Source organism: Accipiter gentilis, chromosome 21, assembly GCF_929443795.1.
Source record: "Accipiter gentilis chromosome 21, bAccGen1.1, whole genome shotgun sequence".
In the NCBI taxonomy this organism is placed as follows: domain Eukaryota; kingdom Metazoa; phylum Chordata; class Aves; order Accipitriformes; family Accipitridae; genus Astur; species Astur gentilis.
This window is the reverse complement of record NC_064900.1, coordinates 5487356-5510796: the sequence shown is the minus strand read 5'-3', so window position 1 is coordinate 5510796 and position 23441 is coordinate 5487356. Positions and strand designations below refer to the sequence as shown.

The 23441-nt window shown below is 49.2% G+C and overlaps 1 protein-coding gene across 3 annotated transcripts in view; it reads right to left on the bottom strand.

Moving 5' to 3' along the window:
- Positions 1-23441, bottom strand: part of LSAMP (limbic system associated membrane protein) — a 1007497-nt gene that overhangs the window by 292840 nt on the left and 691216 nt on the right. For 2 of the 3 annotated variants that reach the window (XM_049824645.1, XM_049824647.1), the window contains exon 1: positions 13217-13588. In XM_049824645.1, the coding sequence (XP_049680602.1) occupies positions 13217-13371 (155 nt within the window). In that variant the 5' untranslated portion in view covers positions 13372-13588. Of the gene's footprint in view, positions 1-13216; positions 13589-23441 lie in introns of those variants that run through there. The other variant, XM_049824646.1, reaches the window with a different exon arrangement.

Sequence of the window (23441 nt, the reverse complement as noted above, 5' to 3'; positions counted from 1 at the left end):
CTGACAATGCCTCATGAGGGGAACAGTCAGCAACATCATCAAACTTTCCCAGGATAAAACACTGAGCCTTCAGCTTGTTTTTCCTATCACACTTGTGGTAAAACATCCTCTAGGTCCTGTGGCCCTCCAAGGGCTGCAGATGAGAAAAAGATCCGAGCCCCTCCAAAAGAAAATCAGTTTTAGGGATAGTCTTGACACCGATTCCTACTTCTGTTTGCCAGACAGGTTAAGTATCTCACGCTTGGACTAGAGTAGCACTGACTACAGACTCCGTGGAGCACACCATGCTCCTGGGATAGAAGGGAGAAGGGCAGCCACAGCAGAAGAAATGGAGGAGGACCACGTGGCTTCTTGCTGAGGCACTTCTCTGAACCCTTCAGCTGTGTTTCTGCCCATGCTCCTGCCATTCTCTGAGCCTGAAGGCTGCACAGAATCAAGCAGCAGAGGTGGAAGAGACCCATAGGAACCATCTAGTCTGTTCTTCTCCGTGAAGGATGGATCGGCTCTACTTCGTCATTTGTGGCATCTGTCACTCCTCGTATGCGTCTAGTCTGTCCTTAAAGCCCTCCAGTGATGGAGCTACACAGCCTCCCAAGGCAATTTGCTTCAATGTTTTGCTATCTTTACTGTTGCAGGGTTCTTACCGACATTCAGCCTGTCTCTCTTGCTGCAATCTTAAACCATTCCTCCTCATCTTCTCCTGCAGAAGACATCGTTCCTTTCTTTTGTATCTTACCTACCTGCACGCTGTTATTCATATCTCACGCTTAGTCCTCTCTTTTTTAGGCCTAACATCCCCATCTCCATCCATCTCTCCTCACTGACTATGCTGTCTAGACTTCTGATCGTTCCCATTTCTCTCTTCTGGACTACATCCAACCGGTCCACATCTCCCTAGAAACATAAAGTACCCCAAATAGGCACAAGACTCTACTTCAGCGCGTACAGTGATCTGCAAGTAGCCAACGCTACCCCCAAAGCAGGCACACAGCTAAAGCAGAACACAACGTGGCATCCAGGAAGATACTGAACGATGCCGTAAAGCCTGCTGTGTGCCCTTCCTTTTCTCTTCTCTGGGAGTTGGATGCTGCTCCCATTTTGAGCTCCACGTGAAAAGAAAAAAAAAAACCAAAAAAAAACGAAAAACCCCAAACCCCTCATTTAAAAAGCCAACTGATCTGACTACGTCCAAGGTCCTTGACCCACCTGGCCTGCATTTAAGCACCACTTCCCAACCCAGGTAAGAAGCAAGCTGCACGTGTTCCTCCACCTTGGGACACACTTTTCAAATGGATAGACCTGCATGCCTCTGACTCATCGCCAGTACTGGAGACCAGCCAGGAGAATAGGAAGGGAAGAAATGCCACTCTAAAGGCCAATGAATACGCATGAAGCATGTTACGCAAGAACCCCTGTGGACCCCCTTGTCCGGGTGAAAGTCCTACAGATGGCCCATCACTAAGCGCAGTTGATGCAGTGGGGAGGATGTGTGGGTGGACAGATAAGTTGATATTTAGCTGAAAGAACTAAAACGGGTTTAATGCAGTGCAAGGAAGACAGATTGCCTGCAGCACCTTCTGCTCCTGATTATGGATGCCAATCTCAGGTTTCCCTTAGGTGTAAAAGCAGCCAGGATGGGTGTGTTTTCACAAAGGCTTCAGAGTCCCAGTCTCACAAAAGGGAAGCACCACAGGAGGGTAATAAAGGGTGACCAGCAACGAGGAACATTCCTGCTACAGCTCCAGCAGCTGGCTTTAGTTTTCTGTAGCATCTTATGGTTCCATGCCAAACATGTGGGGCTGTCTCCAGAGTTCCTGGGAAGCCTTTCCTGCAGGCAATGGAGAAATTTGGCTGAGATGATCCTAACTCACGAGATAAAGGCCTGCTGCTTCTCTTTAAGGTCAGAGAGGTTTGGCACTTTGAACGCCAAGGACTTTCCATAACATTGCACCACTGCTGTCTTTTGAAATCATCTGCCGCCTTTGCCACCTGCCCAAGAAAATCTCAGGTCTGCACCCCAGCATTGCTCGATGTCATTCCATGTCAGCATCATGCAGGAGTGTCAAAACTTCTCACCCAAGAAAGAGCTACAATGGAGGGCGGAAAAAAAGCCCCCAGCTGCCCCCTTCCAACGGTAGAATCACAGCATGCCAAGAAAGCCCTGCAGCACGTTCCTCTGCTGACAGTACCAAGGTGGCTTTTGCACCAGCCTGCCACCTCAGCTCTTGCCTGTCAACCACCTCATCAATGAATGAGGTCTCCTTCCAACCTATTTCCAACTTGGGCTGCAGCTAAAAGCAGGAGAAGCAGATCACTGGGATGCAACAGGCAGCCAATACATCCCTGCTAGGAAGAGAAAGAGCTTTACCAGTGACGCAGCCCCCGCTTCTTACTAGCCCTCCCACACCCCCCCTTACTATGAGCTCTCAGGACAAATAGGCACTGGGCATTCTGCGTAGGAACAGAGGATAAATACACTGGGAATACTCTGCAGGCCCAGCCTGAATACAAAGCGCTGATTGAGTGGCCATGCCCAACAAGAGAGCTCAGAGTCTGCTCTATCATCTACAGCAGAAGAGTCTGGGCACTGCAGTCGCTGTGGTGCTCCCCCATCCTTCTCTGCTTTTCCTCCAGCCCCCCCATTCTTGCTCCCAGGTCCAGAAGAGAGAAAAATTCAAAGGAGAGCAGAGTTGAGCAAGGAGAGAGAAAGAAAAGGAAGAGGGGGAAGGGGCTGGAGTCAGGAATAAGGACATGTGTTGGGGAGGGGTGAAGGGTGGCGAGGAGATGGATTGAGACAGAGGAAAAAAGCGAAGGAGGGAGGGAGGAGATGGAGACGGCAAGAAAGAGATGTGACAGACAACTTCATCGAGCAAGGTGGCAGGCTGGATGGGGGAGCGTGCCAAGCAGAGGGAGCTGGGTGCGATTTGCAAGAGGGGAGACAGGAGAGAGAGGTTTCAGGTCTGTCTGATGAACTTATCCATCCTTTCTCTCTCAGTGGATGAATCTCTGCAAATAAACTCTTCCCTTTCCTTGCTGGCAAGAGACAGCCAAGGATGGCAGTGGAGAGAAGGCAGATGAGGTACAGCATGTGCACAACTCGAAGGCTTTGGGCACGCTCCAAGTCACAGCAGTAAGTATAACAACAACAGGCCCTAAGGAGTGGGTCTAGCCGGTGAAGGAGGCAAGTCCTTTTCTGTTCCTCATTAGGATGGGATCTCCTATTACTGCTGCCCACATTCAGCACACTCTAAGGGGTACTGCCCCCATATGCTGCCCTGAAATGTTTGTTGCCTTATGTAGCATACACGTGAGAAAGGCAATGCATATTTCTTTATGATTTCTGTCTTGGGTTTTGGGGGGTTTTTAATACATGAGGAGTGAGTGAGTGGCTGCGTGGTGCTTAGTTGCTGGCCGGGGTTAAACCACGACAGTCCAGTACTATACCCCAGAGCCCCCATCAACGAGTTGATCCGTCTCAGACAACCGCCACTAGTGGGAAAGTTGAAGGGGAAAGTCACTACAAGGGGGCTGCATTTACTTAGCTTCTTATCACAAGGTCTGTGGTTCGCAGGACCTGAAGTCAGCTATTCACAAGGTACTCGCTTGTGTGCGGAAGGCCCGGCTGAGCACATAGCCAGCACCCCCACCTCAGACCCTCCACACCCGGGAGTGATTTCAATTAAATAGCAGCGTAATCTGAGAAACAGACAAATACGCCTGTGCGGGTGTATGGCTGATGCGTGCCAGCGACTGTGCGGATGTGTACGTCATTTTTCCGTGGCGTTTTGAAGGACTCTGGAGACCAGCTTGCTCTCTCAACGTTTTCTCCAGCCCGGATTGCCTCTCTGCGGTGCTGCCAGCCACCCCGATGGTCGGCGGCACGGGTAACTGGGTGGTGACAGCAGCGACTGACTTACCAAAAGTTAGCCAGTGCATTCAAAAGGGGTTACTTAAGAAGAGGAGCAATCTCCTGTGGCCAAGGTTGAGCGCTGGGGTGGCGAGGTCCCTGCAGGTTCTGCTGCTCAGGGAGCAAAGAGAAGGTGGTGGGAGATGTCCCCGTGGCAGGGGAGATGGATGTGGGTGCCCGGTAAGCTGTGGGGCTCCGAGGTCCTCACCCCGCTTTCAGGAATGAGAGCCCCGCTAAGCGAGGGCGGCCAGGATAAGTCTGTGGGACCAGCCCGGGGAGCTGAAGGCAGGGAACAGGGTCAGAAATGGCAGGGGGCTGTGGAAGGACCATCCCTGTTTAACCAGCGTGCCGAAGGCTCAGGAGGCGGCAGACGGGAAAGAAGGGGAGGACAGGCTGCAGCAGTCCCTCCCCATCGGCTTAAAACCTGCCCTGTCCTTTGACTCGAGGGGACTGCTAATAAACCTGCCTGCTCTGAGGGGACAAAGAGGTGCCACTGAATCACGGCTCACACGTGCCTCTGCTTATAAGAGATGGGGGGGGTCAAATGCCCCTTCCCCCCTAAAATCCCAGTAAACAACTGCCTCAGCTGGCGCAGGCTCCCTGCTCTATAGCTGCAAGCAGGGAGACTATAGATCATATTCTAGTGTATTTGACAGAGAGGGGACAATAATTTTTCAGGGAGTAATCGCTCCCCGAATCCCGCTTTTCTCCAGACTCAGAAGACGCTCTGGGACAGACGGGGGGTTCCTAACGTCCCCGGTGCTACCTGCAGCACTCAGTAGGGTTGCTACCTTGTAGTGGTGGTGGTTTTCTCCCCTCTTGAGCATTTTCCTATTCCAGCATGCTTATTTATGCCTGGTCCCCTCTGTTAACGTGCTCTCCTTTCTGTTTCCTGACAAGATGAACATGGGGCCTGACTGGGGACAAATTCCTGCAGATTCCTGTTGGGAATCTGGGCTGGGGGTAGGAATGGGGCTTACTAGGAAGGAGTCAGCTAGGCTTTGTCACTGTGGCTCCTCTCCTCCAAAGGAAAAGAAAGAGATAATGATGTTAGAACATTTTAACCTTTCTTTTTCTGAGCTTGATAGGCTTGGCCCGAGGCACCTTTCCTAGCAAAAACAGGCTGCTGTAAGATTGATTGGGTGGGTGCAGAGTTTAAAGGTAATTTTCTCTTGTCACATGCACATAAATTATTGTGGCTCAAGCTGTGATCAGCTCCACGTCTCACTTGTTCGACTGCTTTTATGCCTGGGCTCTGATGAGGGGTCATAAGAATCCAGTGCTCCCCAAGCAGCATCCTATACAAATATGTATTAAGAGCACCACAGGCATATGCACAAAGTTAGTGGCTGGGTGGGGTGGGGGGAGGAAGGGGCACACGTCTGCAAATCTGTACAGCCAGGGACTTCCAGCTGCACAAGTTGCAGCTAGAGCCTCGTTTGCTGATCTATGAACCTGTTTAAAATGTTCTGTCCGTGAACGCCAGGGCAAGGAAAACTCATCCACTCAGATTATTCACAAGGGGGAGAGAAAAAAAGATGCACATGCACACACACAAAGGAAGCACAGCTGCAGCCAAAGTGAATTCATTTTTAACATTCATGAAAATATTCACAGAACACTTCAGCGCTATTTGCCTAAATTTTGCTGTTTGGAGTAAACACTTGAGCCAGCGCAGGCTCTATGTTCTAGGCGCAATACCGCATCGGGGATTAGGGGTGGCTCTTGGCTCCAAGTCACAGATTCGCACTCCGTCCCCAAGAACACGTGGCCCCCTTCTTTTAAGGCACAGACTCACAGCCTGGCACCGCGTAGTTCCTGACTCTCGGGTCGTCGCAAAAGGACTTTGCAAGTACCCGCAGCCATCACGTTCCCCATCCCTCGCAACCTTATGCAACAAAGGCACACGTGCTCCGCCAAATTTAAACACAAAACCAATAGCAAACAATGACAGCTCTGGCGAGCGCCTGGTCTGGGGCAGCAGACCCCGTCCCCCCCTCTGCTTTCCCCTCCCTCGCCTCAACTCATCCCCTTCATTGGTTTCTCTCCCCGAGCATCCTAAGGAGCTCGCACAAGGGAAAATGCTACAGCACACAAGGGAGACTCAGCTGAAGCCCTGAAGACAAGAGCTGTGTGCGTTGTCTCTTTCTCCTCCATAAATACAGCTGAGACGACAACTGGATAATTGGCTAAGTGCCTGTCAGCTTAATAACAGAGAGAGACACACACAGAGAGCGAGAGGGAGAGATTTGTATTTACTATTCAAAGTCATGGATGCTGCCTGCCAGTGGATTTCAACATGGGTTTTGTTTGCACAGCGAGGCACAAAAAGTGAATGGACACGCATCTCGGAGTCACGGTCTCCCTTGCCCGGCTTCACGTGGGGGTGGACAACCAGCCTGGGATGGAGGGAGTGAGAAAGCGGAGCCTTGAGGTAGCTGCTACCCGGGTACCTTTCCCCCCCCTTTGTAAATCCAGTGCTCTCCTAGGAACCCATCTAAGGAGAGCACCTGCAAAGAGAAACCACTCAGGCATGTCTCACCTCTCAGAGGAGGGTGGGAGGGAAGGGAGTATTGACCAAATCTACCACGGTGTTAACCGCTGAGCCTCAGAAGAGGAAGATGCAATATTCTGTTTGCTTGCTGCTTTTTCCCTTAACATCTGGAGCAACTGAGGCACCGTGAATCTAAGGACACTTCCAGCATTAGAGATGATTACCGAGGCCCAGGAGTCACAAAAAGCCACGCAGATCTCCAAGCAAGCAGTCTGCTATCCTGTCCGCGGGATGCTCGCAACTTCGCTGAGTATACAAACATTTGTACGACTACACACGAAAAAACCACTTTCAAGTTTTAAACAGGAGCAAACATAGGGAAACGCATTTATTTGCGCACAGGCACGCGCAAGCACGCACACCCCAAACCTCATGCAGATGTGTTATTGCAAAGTATCTGTTGAACTCGGGCCCAGCCTTGAGCAGGCTTAATTCCATCAAGTTAGCTCTGACCAAAACCGCCCAACCCCAGTGAAATCCGTAGAGCTGCGACAGGGCTATTTCTCCTCTCTTTGCACGGGGCCGAGCACCGCAGGCGCTCTCTGGGGTCACAGCCAGCCTCTCCCACACAACCCAGTTGCTCCTAAGAAAAATCTGCGGAAATATACATGCACGAGGGAGATATTCAGCCTCACAGTAAGGTTGTCAAAGCCCTGCCGCTGCATCAGCGGCAAGCTGTGGCCCCACAGCTCCGTCAGAATCAGATGCCTGTGGGTCTGGATATAAAAGGGCAGGTACGTGTAATATATATTTTGAAAACTTAGAGTTATGAGATGGCACATTCCAGTAACTGCGAGCTATTTTAAGACTGGGTCTTTCCTCATGACCTGCTGGGAAGGGGAGCAGAGTGGAAGAGATTCTGAGACACTCCAGGTAACACATACTACTATATAAATTTTAATGCCAACTAAGTAGGAAACCATATGGTACTTAGCTGCAAACTGAAGTGTGTGTGCAGACTCAGGGGAGGAGGTTAAAGCCATACAGTCTGATACTGTCTCTCCTCCTCCATCTTTCTGAATGCAAATTATACATACAGTGTTATTAAACATACATAATTTCTCCAAAGAAAGAGCCTTTCCTTTTCTCATTTCCGTTCCACGTTTGCTCGCGATGGGTTAGTCCCACTTTGCAGAAGACGCGGCATCGCAAAGGCCCTGCTCACTACTGGGCACACCGCATATAAATATTTTGTGCGTATAAGGAGAGATGCTAATCGCCAGCCTCCAACCATATACATATTGCAACTTCCTTTATCATATGTATGCATACACACTCACACATCTATGTATGCATGTGTGCCTTCATATAATGGCACCATCTGCTGCCAGACCTGGAAGTTTTGCAACATCATCTGTTACTACATTTATACATTTGGGGTTTTTTTAATTGTGTTTTTTTTTCTCCAAGGAAAGTATCAGCCGAGTACAGCCCCTTTCGCACAGATCCCAACATACCCTCTCTCAACACACGTACGCTAGATTTGAGAACGAAGGCTTTGTACGTACTGGAGAAAAAGAAGAGCATTTGAGACTTGTAGCCAATACGGGCGCAGATGAGGACGTACTAGGGAAACCTCATTTGTCGCATTTGCTGGGTTGCCGCGTGGCTGAGCCGAAAGGCAACCCAAGCTAATGGATAGGTCGCTCGGCTGGGTACGCCCCAGCCCTGCTGGGCAACCCTGGGCGAGTCCCTTCACCTCCGGGCGCCTCCTGCCCACCCCCGGCCTCTGCCCGTCCCTGCAGAAGAGGGGATCTCTCTTACTCCGGACTCACGCGGCACTTAATATCAAGGGTGCCTCAACTTAGTGGTGGCCTTTAAGTGCCACAATACTACTAATAATCAAGGTTACAATTTTACTGCCAAGACTGTATTATTATGTAGCATTATACCTTTGAACGTGCCTATTCTCATTTCTAGCAAAGGGCTCAGCTCAGTGCTCCCTGTTATAAATCATATGCTAATTGTAAGGGTAATCTGAAGAGCTTTTACTTTATTTTTAAAATGACCGTATAGGGCATAAACTTTGTTGTGATGCTGCGACGTTACTCTGCCTGAGCTGCCTTTGTCCTCTAGCACAGCTCCACGTGTAGGATATCAGCAAAATACTAGGAGGCCAGGAACAGAGTTTGCATTAATGGCTTATATTGCAGGATTACACCAACGGTGCTATCGTCACTGCTGGTAATTTGATTCTAGCCCATCCTTCGACACACGTAACTCGAACTAAGTACCCATTAGGATGGAAGTTCCTAAACGTGCTATCAGCCTGAAACTTCATATTATTTAAAAATACCTGGTAAAAATGGAAACTGCACACTCAGTTCAATGTTGGTTTTCATCAGTGCATCAGCATCAGATTGATTTAATTCTTGATGAAAAGTTGATGCTTGGTAAAACTCAGGAACGCTGAGCCAAATTCTGGCCTTGGCGAGATCCCAGTTCTCCAGCAGGGGCTGAGCATCATCTGAGCAGCACTCAGCAGCTTAAACCCTGTATGAGTCACTTGTACCTCTTTATTAGCAGTCCCTGGGAATCTGCCCCAAAGACAAATGTGGTATTTTTGGCAGTGCCCTTGGGCTTTGGTGAATTTGTACCTGTATAACTGAGCGGATGGGAATGGGGATGTGACCCATTTTGGTTCCAGCTAGTGATGAGCTCCATTTCAGAAGTCATTACAGGACTACTAAAAGCCCTGGGCAACCTGCAAGTCCCACCGACGCCCTCCGAATAGTGCTTTAAAGGCACTTTGGGGTGAGCTTGAGCTACTGTGATGGTTCCCGAGAGAGCTGATCTTTCCCCCTGCCGTGCTGTACAGGTACCTGATCCCACAGCATGGACTCCATTACCATTTTGCTTCTAACCCATCTCAAGGGTCAAACAGAACACAGAAGCACAGTTTGTGGTAGCTGCCCTTCACTACTGCACGTATCCCGGCTTAGCCAACATCCTCCAATTTCTCATCCCGTCCCTCGGCTGAAAGCGCGTACCAAAGCACAGCGTCCCTGCCTTTGCTCTCCCAACACTCCCATAGCAAGTGACGTGGGAAGGGATGCTGGAGGCAGGCAAAGAGAAGGAAGATTTGAGGTTGGAGCTTGTTTTTCTTTTCCCGTTTTCATTAGTTTTGGAGGATTTTTTGTGTGTTTGTTGTTTGGAGATTCTTTTTTTTTTTCCCCTAACGTCAAGCAGGGAAGTTGCATACAAAACCTGACAACCTCATGACTGTGATCTTGCAAGTGAAGCATTGGCAGGAATTGTAGCACACGGCTCCTTCTCCATACTGAAAATAAGGTTCAGTGTCCTTCTTTGCTTGCTGAAGACAGAGTTAAAAAAGGAAACCTTAGTAAGTCTGACAGGCTCTCTGATATACAGTGTCATCTTTGAAACATCCTGCTCTCTTTTCTTGGCTGCAGCTGGCCAAACTCCAGAAACTCTGCTCAGCCCTTCTTACCTGTTGCAGCATTCAGACCCCTCCTCTCTTTTCAGTCTTGCTCCAAGGAGCGGATCATTACCCTTTTCCCTGTGGATAGTCTATCACAAGCTATTTTTATTCTCTCTCTCTGCAATTCCCTGACTAACTTGCCCATGCCAAATACTCACTAAAAGTCATCAACCTTCAGCAAGGCCAACAAATGAATCAAATCTGCTGCCAGGTCATTTAGGAGATGAGCCAATAGAGTTAGGAACATTTTTTAAAAGTCCATAGCAAAGGAATATTTTAAATGCCATAGCTTTAAAAAGTCATATCCAAATTTCTCAGAATAATTCTATTCTGAGTAACAAGCTGTAGATGAAGCTCCAGAGGAGTGGCTACTTTTAAGAACATTAGGGCTTATCATAAACTATTTTTCTCCTCCTCATAGATCAGTCCACCCACCCATTCTTCCACCTACAATGGTAACACTACACATAAATGTATAAGGCCCCAAAGGAGAAGAGTCATTCAGAATACCCTGTCCTCAGTGCTTTGCTGAATGACTTGCACCACAATTTACATGAACAAAATGGTTTTAGTTATCTTATCGCTATGTGCATTGGTTTTATTTCTGTCCAACTACATATCAGTTTTTTCTCCCTGCTACATTTTCATTTCCCTTCAAGCTACAGGATGGAGCTACTGGGCACTGGTAAACGGCCGCTGCACGCTCCCTCTTCCCTCTGAAGTAGATGCATAGCAAAGATAGGTGATATGATCTCTGTATAGAAATCTCTTGCTTATCTCTCTGTGGAGGTAAAGATCCGCTCTGAGCACCGTCAGTATAGATCATCTAATGTTTTTTTCCCATCTAGCTCTTTCCCTTGCGTTGTCACTGGTGGATCTATAGGCAGGGAGAGCGAGATGCTGGGAGTTTTTCAAACACAAGGCTGTCTTAAAGGGAGTAATGTTTTGGAGCGGCTTGCTGTCAAGGGGGAAGCTAGCAAACCAACCCTTGCTTCAAAAGTGAGGGAATGAAATGTCATCCTGCAGGACCTAAAGCATACGGGACAGAGGGAAACCTCATCCCTTCCAGCCCCACATGGCAGTCCTGCCTCCCAGTACAGCCTGGCTTCTGCCTCTCCTCTGAAGGAGGGACCGATAAACATCCCAGAAACCTGGGGCTGAGCCCAGGGAAAGGGAGGGGAGACACCTTCCCTTCCTAGGAAACGCGGAAAGCATACAGCCAGCCACCTCTGCTTAAAGAGCTTAGGAAGGTGGTCTGAGGGAGGGAGAGCCTGTGCGCCGGCCAGAGTCACTCCCGACAGAAGCCTGCCGGGAACACCGTATTGCTCGGGGCAAGCAGTTCCATGGCCCGGCGGCGTGCCGCTCCTGCAAACTGTGTCACTTGGCACACATCTGGCTGACACAGCTGGATCACCTCGCTCAGGTGTTTTGTTTTAGTGCCTGACATAACACTGGCAAGCCACACGCTCCACACACAAACACCGAAACCGCTCTCCCATGCAGCCCCGTTGAGCTTGCTGACGAATGCTTTACACGCAGCACATGCGGGCACCATCTCCACCATCCGCTCAGCCCTCTCTGCTGCAAATGCAGCTTTAGCACACAGTGCCTAGATAAACTCAAAAGCTTCAAGGTTAAGTGGGAAATAGAAATCCAGTGACCCCTGTCTGGGCAAGTGAGCTTAATGACTTGTCTGCTGCTGTACGTACCAAACATATGCCAGCAAGCACCTGCCTGAGCAGCCCCTCCAAAATAAATGATTGATGGCAGTGATTTGCCTTTAAAAATGGGATAAGTCAGCTGGGAGTCCCGCTAAAAAAGGGTTAATGGGCTATATGAATCGCTAGTGAGTGGAAGGGAGAGGAGAGAAGCCGGGAGTCAGAGGCAACACTCCTTGTTAGGTGTTTACCATGTCGCATCTAAACCCCTTCCCTCGCATATGCAAGGCAGATGAATTACTCTGTAAATCCTATTACTCCATGTGGATAAATCTTACATGCGAGTTAACAAGTCTGGAGAGCTGGGGAATGGAAGCTGCTGAACGGATGTTCCAGGATCAAAACAACCCAGCACACGGGAGCTGAGAGAAGCGATACGCATACACACGCACACACACATCCCTCTTCTAGCATCCTTCTTCCCTGATCCCATTTTGCTAGCTCACATACCCCTCTATCACTAAATGGGAGGGATGCAGGACACAGGGGATCACGTAGCAGACCATTCGGTGACATCTAGCAGGATTTATTTCAGAGGAAGAGAAAGAAAACTTTGCTGCTGCTGTTAGTTTTGCTAGGGGATTGCTCCCTTGATGCTTCAGGGTTTGTGCACTATCAGCTCCTCATACAGATTACAGACTTATTTTAAATTACGTCCAGTAGTTTTATAGCCATAATACACAGTGTGTGCACACACTCACATGCACGGGATGTTCCTTCAGTAGGGAAGTGACTGCAGGTAAGTTGAGCAAGGCAGAATTTGAAAAAGAAACCCATGTGAAAAAGACGACTGCATCTCAGCTATTTGGGACGCTCCTAACTGAAAGCCCAAGTAGGCTCAGAACTACCTTTAGAAAACCTGCACGACGAATACAGAAATGTAACACTCAATGCTGGCAGTGAACAAGGCTTCGTGTGCAAAGACACCCTCATCACAACCACTCGGACACACACAGGCACAGCATACACCCGTCTACTTAGCCCTGCGAAGAAACCAACACAGTGAGCGAGATACAAGCTTCATAAATGTTGGAGCTCTTACACCATTTTTTCACCAGCCTTTTCAACTACTGTATCCATCTCCCCTCCCTACAGGCAGAAAGATAAATAAATAGAATTAAAAGCCAGAGTTTCCCAAAAGAACCTGCCTGAGAGTTCTGGCAGCACCAAGGATAAAGTTTTTGCATAGGTACAAAAAGTAGTATGGGAAGATCAATGGAACATCTGGCAAGCACAGCTGGATCCCTTTTCAATTTCTCTATTGATACTGCAGGGCTGGTGGAAAATGTACGTTCACGAGAGCTGGCTACAGCAAACAGATCTTTCCCCACCGAAATTCTTTTGATCCAGAGCACTACACAGACGAGAGTGGTGGCAAGAAGTGTTCAAAAGCTTTGCGATTTTTTTTTTTTTTTACATTAAAGCAGAAACACGCAGAGCCTGTTTGTAGCAGCTGCTGCTACTGCAGTTGGAGAGGTAAAATAACACACGCTCTCACAGAGGCACATACACACGAATCCGTATCGCATCACATGTGTACGTTGCATACAGAGAAACACACGAGTAGAAAAGGAAAAGTTGGCAAAATGCCCTACCTGAGGATGGCTGTGTCCCCCTGCCTCACGGTGATGTTATCGGTACCTCGGGTAAAATCCACGCTGCGGACTGGCAGCCCTGTAGGGAGAAGGCAAAGCAATCTCAGTAGGACCAGCGGTAATTGTTTCCGATCAGGCTGAGCCCTTGCTACCATGGCTGGTCTCGTCGAGTTTCGCTGTCTGTACTTGGCTCTCTCGCTGCGTGTGCGTGGGGATAGATGTAGAAAGAAAAACAATAAGAATAATGTACAACTCTCGCTCTGATCGACAGCCCCAGAAAGGGGAGGTGATTTCACAGTCCTTCTTAGCTGCCACTTTCTCTTGCTCTTTTCAGTCTCTTGCTGGCTTCTTCCCCCCCCCTTTGCCTTTTTTTTTTTTAAGGCTTTCCAAAAAAAGTCTTAGCACAACCTGCAATCAAAAAAGAAAAAAAAAAAAACCACCAAGAGGAAAAAAGTCAGCTAGCAAAAGAATTCAAAAATAATAACAATTAAGTCGACCCGTTTGGAGTGATGGAGAGAGGCGAGGGGAGAGGGGGGAAGAAAAAAAAAAAAAAAAAAAAGAAAGAAAAGGAACAAGACGAGTCCTGTGCCACCGGGCTGGGCGAGCGGCTGGTCCTGCTCCAGTGCTCGGCTGTGCAGCCTCCCAGCCCCGAGCTCCCTTCCTAACCCACTTTCCCAGGCGGAGCGAGGGAGGGAGGGAGAGAAGAGGGAGGAGGGAAGAAGGGAGGGAGGAAGGGAGGCAGCCTCACTCGTGAGACGGCAGCTCGGCACCACGGCGGCGGCAGCGAGGGCGGGAGGGGACCCCCGAGCCGCGCTCCCCGTCCTTCTCCCGCGGCCGCAGCCCGGCCCCCCCGTCCACCCCCTCAATCCAGCCGGGGGTAAATGGCCGGACCGCGGTGGGGAAGGGGAGGTGTTGGGGGGGGGCACTGCAGCAGGGAGACGGGGGATGTGGAGGGCTGAGGGCTGGAGGGGGGCGAGCCCCGAGGGGGCTGGAAAGGGGAGGAGGGAGAGGCAGAGAGGGAAGGGGATGGGAGAGGAAGAGGCGGGGGGGGGGAGCGGGGAATTGGAAGCTGAAGCAGAGCGGGAAGCGGAGAGGAGAAAGCAGGAGCAGCCGGGAGAGAGGCACGGGGAGCGGGGCAGAGAGGATGGGGGATGATACGGCCAATATCCACAGGAGAAAATACGGGGGGGGGGGGGGCAAAGAAGCTGTTTCCACTTTTGGCCACAACTTGCCATTGGGGCCTGAAGCCCCCAGCTAACCGCTTTACAGAGGGGCATTCTTGGCTGCTGCCTCCGCAGCCTCAAACCTTGCTTCCCCCCCCCCCCCCTTCAGACTTTCCTCTCCCCAGATAAACACTTGTCCATCCCTCCCTCCGCCTCCTTCCCACCTCTCCCCCCTCCTTTCCCAGCCTTTGAGGGATGGACGGCGGACAATGGTGGTATTGAGCTGCCCGCAGTGAATACTCGGCCTGTCCTCCCCCAGTGCCAGCGCCCGCAGCTGAGCCCCGAGCCCGGCAGCACCGCTGCCCACCCGGGCACGCTCCCCCATCCCAGCACGGGAGAAGGGACATTAAATTAATGGAGAGGAATAAGCCGTATGTTTTACCGCCGGTGCCGGCCTGCCGTTCTCCCAGGTCTGCTCTCCCCCGCCTGCGGGAGGGATGGGGGAAGGCTGCTCTTAGGGATGGAGGGGGAAGCAAAGAGCTTGGTTGGGGTGGCAGAGAAGCGGGTGTAAAAGATAAAGCTGAAGGAAGCTCCCCTGCGAGTTGCTGTCCTGTGTGGTCACAGCCCTGCTGCCTGAGTGTGCAGGATGGGAGAAAACGGGTCTTGGACACTGCCTGCTTCACCTAGAGCCCTACGGGAATACCCAAACTGGAGAGACGTACCAAATGGTTCCATGCCATACGAGTGGCCGCACGGGCTGGGATCAAAGGTCCCTCGAACCTTGGGTCCTGTCTCCGAGCGCAGCCCCAAGCCAATGCCTAGGGAAGTGCACAAGCACAAGACAAGCGTGCAGCAGTACTGCCCCAGGGCACTTCTCTCATTTCCAGTGATTTGTGGCTAAGGCATGTCCCCAGCCAGTGGCAGTGTCTTTGTAGTTAATGGCCCTCGATTGATTTTCTTCTTCCAGGAATGTATGGAAAGGCCGTGCTGTCTATGAGTACTTAAACAATCCCCGCATGTGTTAAAGGCCCACAAATTAAGGGCTAAGGTCACGACACTACTGCTCCAGTGCCAGGCATGCAGCGGCAAAAGAGACGACTGCTTTGTATTCAAGCCAAGGAGTGAGCCAATTCAGACATTTCCCCTGCAGGAGACTGGCATCCTCCTGGGGAGGATGGCACCACAGAGGGGGAGCAAGGAGAAGGAGCTAAGGGGTGAATCCACATGCTGGATGTTCCCAAGCTACTACAGAGAGATTTCACCTGACAAGAGTATTGCTCTGAAGGTGACCATGCTGCTAATAGACTAGTAGCCTCCGCTCTAGGGCTGTGGAGAGCACAAGGGACAGAGAGATGACCTCAGACTGCTGGCATGCCAGACGATGGGCATCACCAAGAGGAAACCTCTGCACTCTTGTGACAGAGTTCGAGTACAGCAAAAAGACCCGGTCCCACATGACGTTACCAATGATAGAAACGCACCCCTCTTGCGAGTCAGTCTTGCATGGATCCTTTTTACAAGGGTCTCCCACATATGTTTCATCTACATTTAATAAGAGCTATTGTATGTTAATTAAATGCCAGTGGAGTAAGGAAAACATATTTGTCGAAGATTAACTATTATGCAATGCAAGAAGCATCTGCCACCCAACTGCTAGAGCTCACTAAATATTTCCTTATCTCAGAGTATTTACTTAGGAGGCAATAACTATCCAGTTAAATCTAAATTTAATGCTTAGTTAAATATAGTTCATGGAAAGTGGCACCAATATGTTTTACACAGAGAACGACAGAGGGGGGTTCGGGGAGGGAGAAAGAAGGAATCCTGTCCCCAGACTCCGGTAACACTCCGACTTGAGGTGGGACCGCATGTGGCCGTGCCTCCCTACAAAGTGGGGCGCGTCACAGCGGACTCGGAGGCACCTCTCTGCTGAGATGGAAGCACAGGGGAAGCCTTCATCTTCCTCAGCATTTATACAATCCTCATTAGAACCACCGTAGCATAGCTATTTAATAATAATAATCATAATAAACAGAGAGACGAGGACAAAATTCCCTTGAGGGTCTTGTAAACCTTGGGAAAGAACAAAACAAAAACAAAACCTAAAGCTGATAGGTCTTATTTGCTTTTAGAAGTGTAGAGAAACAAAAGGAAGGGGTTGCCTGGGTATAAAAGGACAAACAAGCAGGAATCACACAAATCCTAGGAGAGAGCCTCCTGAGTAAAATAAATAATGTTATTTTTGTACGTGTTCCCAGAAGAAATAACTCTCTGGACCCATCTCCCCCTGCTGGAAGCAGATAACGAAACAGCAGGTCTGCTTTCTAACTTTCCTACCTTCTGAAAACTTGAGGAAAAATTCAGGTAAACAATCAGAGCACAAACACCACAAATCCATACTGCCATCCTTTAATGCCATTTACCGATACTCCTGGTAGGTGCAGGACTGGCAGGGCCAGCCCAAATGACCAAGTTTTGTCACTATGCGGTTCGGGAATGGATGAGGCAGCATCAGCCCAGCCCTACAGGTACCACATCACCCTCCTCCAATGCAAAACCCTTACACCCTGCTCAAAGGGAACATGGCCTAGAGCAGCACCCTTTGATGAGCGTGGGATGTACAGCACCACTAAAGACACGACAGAAGCCCTCGGATGACAGGTTTAGGAAGGCGTCTGTGTTTCCACGCTATGGGCGCGGGATGGCTCTGCATGGAAGCTGGAAGGAAAACAGCAGCACAAGCGGACACAGCCTGGCTTAGCCTTACTCTCCCTGGCTTTGAGGGACATGTGCTGGAGACATCACAGTCTGGGCATCTAAGCCAGCCAAAGGAGAAACCCTCCATGCTGGCCCTGGATAGGCAGCCTCTGCCGAGATACGCAGTGCCGGGATGCTCTGGGACTGGTACTCGGGTCACCTCTGCCTACACGTGTGGCAGCTCGGTTTTACAGATACTCAGGGACCGACGCTGTGAAAGCCTGAAGTGCCATCTGCTTTTCATGGAGAGCCAACAGACACTGAAAGCATGGACCCTGGCCACCAATAGGGATGGGGTTTTTTTTGCATTTGAGGTGGCTAAAAGCAAAGAGCAATCCATGGAAACTTCACGAAATGCCAACTGCAGCAGCCATCTGTATGATGTGGATGGCTGCCCTCTAGGAGCTGAAATGAGGCTCATCAGCTCACGCCACAAACAGCCACAAAATGGCAACTGTTGTTGCCACTTGACTTTCATTCACTACCAACCATACCAGAGCTGGTGACTTGTTCCCAAATGTTGCTGGATTTGGGGAAAAGACATTTCTGAAAAAATACAAAAAGAGAACCGCTCACACAAGTCTCCAGACCCTTTCACAACCAACACGATTGTTTTAAGGGGAGCGCATAACTGCTCTGCCGGCAGAGTCCAAGCATCTAGGGACTTTATTTAGGGTATCTGCAATGATGAGCGAAAACGTATGATGTTTAGTGAGCTATAACGTGTTTAGTCAAGATACACTGCTGTCCTCAGCAGCAGAGCCTGCTCAAAGCTTGTCAGCCATGCAAGGAAAATGCAATTTTGTTGCATTGGCAGAGGACTTATGGAGAGGAGCAGGGAAGAGCCAAAGGGGTTTCAGCACATGGGGAAGAAGATTAAGGGACCGTGGCAGGGAGTGATATCACCTTCCTCTCTTCCTTCCTATACCTGCAGCTCCTACATGCACACATTTCTAGCCTGCTGTGTAAGGGCAGCATCCCACTCCAACTTATTAAGCAGCTACGTTTCACTCTCCTTTGGTTCCTCAGATAGAGGGAGCCACAGGAGTGGAAGAGGAGGAGGAAAGGCAGGGTGAGGAGAGAGGTGAAAAATCCTTTGAATGCAGCAGGTGCCTCCAGAGGCAGATTGAGGAGGAGGAGGTGGGCTTTCACTTGTAAATGCCCTTCTCCTCAGACTCCAAGAGAGTTCCCGTAGGTCACACTCTGCCCGCTCCTTCAGCTACACCTGCCTGATAAAGGGGCCTCCATCCATACCAGGCCAGAGTCTGCTGGAAAGGGTGGAGAAATGATTTCCATGAGTTGACTGCAAAGAAGAAAGTCTGCTAAGGACAGGATGCTGCCTACCAAACTTGATCCTGTGCCGACTGGAACATCAATGCCTCTTACTCATATCCCCAAGGCACTTACGGAAGAGACGTTATAAGGAAAAATTCTGCAGTTTGAGAAAGATGTATGTGTATGGTGGCCCTAATACTAGAAGTAACCGTTCCAGCATGTGCTTTATTTTAAGAAAGAGATATTTTTTATGAATATTTTGCAAGTCTATAAATTAAACTGGCTCTTGATGCTGAAAATCAGAGCCAGCTTAGGCCTGAGACTCCAGACATGTAATGCAACAAGACCAAGCTTCCTCTGAAGTAAGGACCTCATTAGGTAGAAGGATTTACTACATCGAGAACACCCAGATAGGTCATAACTGTGGATGATACTATGCATGCACAACGCCTCTTTCTAAGTGCGGTCACTGAGCTGTAACAGAACTTCCTCCTGTACAAGAATAATAGCTGATTTTCACCAATTTGTAACCTTGTTACTATGCAATCGATCTAGTTTCACAATTGATCAGCTTGGTGTGGACAATTTAGAGGCCAAGGGCCAGGTTCTTAATTGCTGTAAGCTGACATATCACCACCGCTGTCAAAAGATCTATGCTGACTTCCACCAGCTAAAAACGAGGCCTCGAGTTTTGAAGTTCATCTACTTCTCTGCTGTGTGGGTAGAAAACTGTGTTAAAACCTTTGAAAAAGAAAACCTTGTCTGACTGGATAAAGAGATTTTGTGCTCTGACTTTTCAGAAAGTCTCACCTTTAGTTAAAGACCAAATCTGAAGCTTGGGCAGGAGGAAAATAGCAGCCTAAAGATGCCTTTTTTTTTCAGCGGGATATGACCAAGTGGGATTAAAGAATTAGCACTGCAATTGGTTTGTGGCCTTAATTACTGACTGCTACCGCAGCAACGCTTGTGGAACTACGAAGTCATTGGCAACAGGTCCTTCCTACCTGAGAGGAACGAGAAACAGAGAGCACTTCCCTTTTCGTTAAAACAGAAGTTGCCCTTCCGACCTTACAAATGCAACAAGCATAAAAGCCATCAATAGCATCGAGAGCATGGCGCTGCCTTTTCCCCTGAAAGATCACATATCATTAGCGACTTCCTTACCGACACCTCAGAACCGGGCTCTGCAGCTGCTGTTTGTCAGAGGGTGTCAAATCATTTCGAAATCACGGGAGGCCACACCGCTCGGCGACTGCTGCTGCGTGGCAGGGAGCCAAACCTCCTGCCATCTCCCAGCTGAGTCAGCAGCCCCGGGAAACTGCGTGACCTGTTCTCCCACGGAAGGCTGGCTCATGGCATCGGAAGCAGGGAAGGAGCTGATCCCAGTTCTGATGTTTCGCTCGGGGACAAGGTGTTACGTTGACCCGTATTTTCCAAACGTGGCTATAGGAGTTAGGCGTGCAAATCTAGACAAGCAGTCCGTACCTCCCGCTGAGGACAGCTTCAAGATCTCTTTTCTTTTTATGTTTGGGAGTCAAATCATTGCTTCACCAATGTCAAGTAACACTCGATGAGTCAGGCGGAGCCAGGGTTCAACCCTACAGGTCTTTCAAGAATTCAGTTCCCATAGGAAGGCAATAGCGCTCTCTACTTAGACCTATTATCCCCCCAAAACTTTAATCCCAAGGCTGGCGAATATTTACGGCCCTCAACACAATTAGGATTGACTTCACAGAAGGAGGCTAGAAGAGTTAACACTCCTTCCCAACACACAAGCAGAGAGATGACCCAGAGGTTGGGATGTTCTAGGAGGACTTGGGAGATATCCAGTCCCAATTTCCTCAGTGAATTTGGGTAAATCACTTAATGAGGCATTCACAAAGGCGTAAAAAGCTAATCTCCCCTAGGCTCCCTCTGCCCTCAGAGAGATAATCTTCTCTTGAGGGCACTTCAGACCAGATGCCTAATTTAGCTGTTTAAAATTGTCCTGTCTCTCAGGGCGCGTCAAAGTTTCCAGCTACATAGCAGAGATCCTAACATACCCTTAGTTTCCAATAGAATTCAAAGGATGAAGCACCAAAGACTGCAGGGTGATCTGACGCTACAATACAGAAAGCCCCTGCAAGACAGAACCTACAGAACACGCCAGGCGTGATCTATTTCTAATGTACTCATTAACAGGCCCCAAAACAACTGCCTGGCAGTTGCAAGGGATGTTAGGATCGCTGCAGACAGGAATTCTGTACAAGTAAGATGTGATCAAACCCGTTCTGCTGAGCCTTGCTGCATATTCGATGACCTGCTCTGGCATGGAGTTCTCAACACAATGCTAATGGATGAGAATAATCATTCTGACAGTGATGATTTGGAAGAGAGCTCCAAAGTCTTGCTGAAATGATACATGCTACACATTCATCATCACCAGGGAATTAATTTTATTGTGAAGAATAGAGTGCGGCAGGCTGTTGTGCTGCGCATTTTCTTGTCCATTACAGAAGCTCCAACATAGCTTTTATGAAACTTAAACTGAGGCCTTCAGCGAGACAAGAAAGATTCTCAAGATTTGTGATGCTATCAGGAGACCAGGCACTGTCAGAAAGCCTCACGCGCAACAAGCCGATAGAGAAATTTGTATGCAGAAATTTGGAGAAGGGTCCCTTTGAAACTATGACCTGCCTGAATTCAAGCTTCTGAAAACGTTTCCAATCATTTCTCTGCATTCAGGTCTGAAAATGAGGAAAACACATCTTTAACACATCCAGATTTTCAAGATGACAAGCCAGGAGAACTGTCTCACAGACGCAGGCTCAGTTAATACCATTCTTACAGGCTATAAGGTCTAGGACATCTCTGCATCAGCATTTGGAGTTAATGCCTGCCTACCCTTTCAACATATATTTTCTACTTTTTCAGCTTTTCTTCTCCCCTTTCCCACACTACCTCTCTGCTCCTTTCTCCAAACTCCTCAGCCTGGTATTTTCAAGTTTCTCTCCCTTTCCTAGGGTGCTCCCATGCCCTGTTTCTGTCAGGCGCAGTCATATTCATACATCGTAAAGCTAGGAGGGACTTCTCAGATCATCCTGTCCAGCTGCCTGCCCCAAGCCACAGAAACTCACCCACTTCTTCTGGCAAGAAGCTACAACCAGTGGGTCAGCCAAAACACCTTGTTAAAGAAAGGCTTTCGGCTTTGGTTTAAGCAGGCCCAACTGCAGAGATCTACCCTACGTCAGTGGGTTGACTGATTAATTACCACCCCAGGTTAAGAATTTTTCATGTTGTTTTAAGCACAAATGTTCTTTCCTTTATCATCCAGCCACTGAATCGAATCATGCTTTTGTCTGCTTAGATTAAACGGTCATCTGTTGTTAAATACCACCCCCTCGAAAAATTACGTTGTACCTGTTTGAGCCTCACTTTGTACCACTTTTGTTCCTAGTCCAATACTTTGCCACAAATGCCCAACACCTGGTGCCAGAGAGGGAAACGGGTTGTTTTCAGCAGCCTCTAAGAGAGCCGGCAGATACCAGATTAATAGCACTGTCCTGGGGATGAGGCGAGATAGCACAGAAGTAGGGCCAGGAGTGGGAATTTTAGGTCCAAGTCTAAGCATGGGGAAGGGGAAAGTAGAAGTTGGGGGCAATTATAGAGGACCTACCCACCAAGAGGTGCAGGAATAAAGCAGCTTCTCAGGGAGAGGAAGCATTTTGCTGGAGGCGATTCCAGCAGCTGGTTCTGTCAGACAGGACGGAGGAGCCTCCAGCATGGTCCCGTGCTCGGATGCGGGAGCAGCGGAGCTGTACGGCCTCTGGGCTTCGCTGCTTGGAGCAGAACCCTGTCTCAGAACCACCCTGCGTCAGTCTCACCCCAACTCATGTTTAAGTCAACTTGGATAAGGCGAAACAAACCTGAGTGCGGACATACTTGCAAACTGCTCAAATGAAGCGATACCTATCAGAAAAAGCAGTATCTCTAAAGGGACAGAAATTCTTCTCTGAACCGCTGCTTGCAACGCTGCTAAGGCTGGGCTGGATGAGGGATACACAGGTCCTGAAACGGCTCCTTAAGGCAGAGGTCTGGGGGGGCATTTATAAAAGCTTCCAGGCAAGAAGGAGAATAGGCAGGTATTCTCCTGGAGGGGTGTAAAATCTCTGTGGGAACTTGACCTGGCAGAGCCAGGCTCAGGGCCTGAAGTACCAGCAAACAGCCCCCCCTCTACCGACAATTTACTCAGCTCCAGCAACCTGTTAGATTCAGCAGCTTGTGGGGCTTTATGAATCAAAGAGCGACAACCCAAATGGGAATGGAAGCATTGCTTCCTATGAAACCCCTGAGGATTTGTGCATAGTCCTGGTCTTCAGCGACACTTCATTGCCTTCCTAATTTTTATACCACACGCCAGTATTTTTTGAATAATGTAATGAGCCTGCTAGCTTCTTCCAGCAGGCAGAGATCAGGGAAGGACAAAGAGCAGGTTGGTCAGAGGACCCTAGCAGCTGGCTGAACAAAGGCAGGGGATGTGAAAAAAAATCACTACGGTTGGATCAGACCAGAGCAGGGTAACAAACAAACAAAGAAAGAAACAAAAAAGCCTAAAGAAAACCTCTGGTGATGAGATGGAGCTCTGAGTAGGGCTCTCCCACACTTCATTGCTTGCCCTCTGATACAGGAATGGACTGGAAGATGAACCCCAGATACCAAACCTATAGCACTGGTGGGTGAGGCTACCTCGAGTGTCCTCAGGGAATATCTATCACCCATTGCTTTTTAGTCAAAGTCATTGTCCGTAAGAGCTTTTCACCCTGTTCTTTCTGTCTGCAAGGAATCATCCTGTGTTTGCCAGACATAAGTGGGAATCCGGGGTGGGGGCGGGGGGGGGAGCTGATTTTGTGAAATGGAGGGCTTTGAGTCACTTGAGCATCTGCTTCTGAGCTTTCGGTAGGACAACCACTTTCTCATATAGTCATGAGAAAGAACAGTAAAAATGGTTTACCAGAGCCGCTTTTCGGCTGGTGAGTGTATAGCATGAAGGA